At 50.9% G+C, this 2,983-nt stretch overlaps 1 protein-coding gene across 1 annotated transcript; it reads left to right on the forward strand.

Moving 5' to 3' along the window:
- Positions 1 to 1,241: 1,241 nt before the first annotated feature.
- LOC117883902 (zona pellucida sperm-binding protein 3-like) lies at positions 1,242 to 2,978 on the forward strand (the record flags this gene model as incomplete). Its single annotated transcript, XM_034783752.1, has 5 exons — positions 1,242 to 1,655; positions 2,315 to 2,433; positions 2,524 to 2,627; positions 2,708 to 2,885; positions 2,963 to 2,978. Coding segments are annotated over exons 1-5 (831 nt in total), but the record flags the coding sequence as incomplete, so codon positions are not given.
- Positions 2,979 to 2,983: the final 5 nt, after the last annotated feature.

Consider the following 2,983-nt stretch of genomic DNA (forward strand, 5'->3'; position numbering starts at 1 on the left):
TAGGGGAGAATGAGACCTGTCTCCCCTAGTGCATGCAGAGGAAGCTACAGTCAAGTATAAATACACATAAATATGAACAGCCATCACTGGAAGCAACAAGTCTTGAATTTACAGTCTCCTGGGCCCAGTTCTTCCAAGGTATTTAGGCTCCTAACTTCCATTGAGCCTAACTACCTTTGAGGAGTTGGGTCATGGTTCCCAGCCCTGTGCACTGTCCCCTGGTTGAAAGAGGAGTCCTGGGTTTATCTGTGTATACGGGCACGGCCTGCGGGGCTCACAGAAAACCCCTGGGCCCTTCCGCAGAACCAGAAACAAAACAGAATGATTTTGGATAGGCTAAGTTTTGGAACTTGTTCTTCGGACTGGACATTAGCCCTCAGCAGGGGTAGCCCAACAATCTCCATTTCACATGGATCCCACCCCAATCATTTCCTAGCAGTGCAAAAATATCATGATAAGGCTGTTCAAACAGGATACTCAACATTTAAAACCAGGCCACTTGGGAGAGCTGTAGCTGGAAAACCCTTTGGTCAAATGAACTCAAGTTTGCATCCCAAAATGCATCTCAGCCACTGAACTAGAATGCCAGTTTGGGAGCTGATCTGACTATCTAGGCCAAGTTCAGATCCTATTGGGATCCAGGAAGCCTGTCCACTACTAAACGACCTCCTTCCAGCCTAAGGGGGGGATCCACAGGACCTGGAAGCCAAATGATTCCAGGGGACAACTAATGAGATAACAGGGATAGGAGTGAGGTGAAAAGGTCAAAAGAAGGGAACCAGACGGGACACTGGGCAGATAACCCAACCAAGTTCAGATAAGAGGCAAAATTCAGAGACCAGGAATTTAAATAGAGATTGTGTTACAAACTTAACCATGATGTAGCAATCACTGCTCCATGGTAAAAATCCCCTTTGGCATTGAGCATCAGCACTGCAGACTCTGCACAGCCGATATTTCACATCCACATCAAAATGTTTCAGCCTTTAATTGAATGAAACATCACAAGAATCGCCCAGAATACAACTGATGAACTGACCAACAGGTGGGGCTGATTCCCATTGGTCCTCCCATTTCCTTGCTTCAGTGATGGGTCGTGGATGTGATTGAGCTCCAGCTGCCTGCCGGCTAGGGGAGGGTGATAATTACCTGGGGCAGCTGTGAGCTGGCTTTAGCTGCAGGGTATAAAGGGCCCAGAGCAGCAATTTTTCTCCATGCTAGGTTTGCTGCAGGCAGGCAGGATGGGGTACGGAAGTGGCCTGGGCTTTGCTCTCCTGTGCTGGGTGGTCAGTGGGGTGACCTGTTACAATCCCTGGGATTTCTCTAGGAGAGACTTGGCCATCTGGAGACCATCCCCCAGGGCTGAGCCCCCTCGCAGAAATGCCCATGTGCCCTCTTTTGCCCAGCCCTACCCCTGGGCTCGAGTTGATGCTTCCCAGCTCAGGGCTGTGTCCCTGCTGCAGCCTGTCACGGTGCAGTGTGAGGAGGCTCAGCTGATGATCACTGTGCACAGGGATCTGTTTGGGACGGGGCGACTGATCAAAGCTGCTGACCTGAGCCTTGGCCCGGCCGCCTGCCAGTACATGTCCCTTAATGCTGCAGAGAACACAGTGACTTTTGAAGCTGGGCTCCATGAATGTGGCAGCACCTTGCAGGTAAGGCAGCTTCATATAAGCCAGGAGCTTCCTATTTGTGTGGATTAAAAAGGGTAACAGTACTGTGCAGGGCCTTGGCTCAGTTACTGACCAACTGGCTATTTCTCTTTTTGGGGGAAAGTGGGGGGGTGTCTCTTTCTTAGTCTTCAGTCTCCTTATAGTTGAGAATTATTTCACGTGTTCCAAAAGCAGGCTTAAGAGCATGCATGGGGAGGGAGCTGTGGTGGTGTTGTCAGATTTCACCACTGGACACTTGTGCCTAGTCCAAGCCTGGGAATTTTACTGCCAGTAAAGCAGAGTTTGGCACCCTGAATTCTCTGAGCTCTGCAGAGATGGTAGACAGGAAGGGGGCAGCTGAATGTGTTTCTGTACTCTGGTAGCTCAATTTGAGTAGTGATGTGAGTATGTTGTACTTGGGGGTTACTCTGGTTTCCTCTGTGCCTATTCTAAGGCAAGTGCCACAGTCAGCAGAGTCATGCAAAAGAGGTCACTATGGTAGCTCCAGTATTCTGATGGCTGCTCCAGCAGAATGAGTGCAGGAACCACTTATTGAAAGACATGCCCACTTCCTGTGGACTAGAGAACTGTCTTCAGCTGAGAGCTGTTAAGCTCAATATTAACTACTTCCCCTTAATCTGTCCAATGTCCCCTCTTTCCAGATGACCCCAGACTCCCTAGTTTACAGCACAAGCCTGAACTATAACCCCACCCCTGCCAGCAACCCAGTGATCCTAAGAACCAATCCGGCTGTGATTCCCATTGAGTGTCACTACCCCAGGTGAGTGACTGAGATGCTCAGGTCCCCTCCCTCCCATTCAGACCCTGTTGTGGGATGTGGCTCAGTGACTGAGGTTTGCTCCTCTCACAGGAAGGACAATGTGAGCAGCAAAGCCATCAAGCCAACATGGGTTCCCTTCCACTCCACCCTGTCTGCTGAGGAGAGGCTGGGTTTCTCCCTGCACCTGATGAATGGTAGGTGGGTGGGAGGAGACCTCAGGGGAGCCCCACCCTGCTTGCCTGTCTGTCCTGCTCACTGTGAGCTTGTCTTGCAGATGACTGGAGTGCTGAGAGACCCTCCAATGGATTCCAGCTGGGGGAGGTCATGCATATCCAAGCTGATGTCAGCACTGGGAACCATGTGGCTCTGAGGCTCTTTGTGGACAGCTGTGTGGCCACCCTGACCCCAGACAGGGACTCCTCTCCCCGCTATGCTGTCATTGACTTCAATGGGTAAGAGCTGGGAGCCCTTTCTAGTCTAAAACAAGACTGATCTGGGACTCCCACTGACCCTTGGTTCTTGTGTCTAGATGCCTGGTGGATGGGAGATC

The sequence above is a fragment of the Trachemys scripta genome, chromosome 10, assembly GCF_013100865.1.
Source record: "Trachemys scripta elegans isolate TJP31775 chromosome 10, CAS_Tse_1.0, whole genome shotgun sequence".
Taxonomy (NCBI): Eukaryota; Metazoa; Chordata; order Testudines; family Emydidae; genus Trachemys; species Trachemys scripta.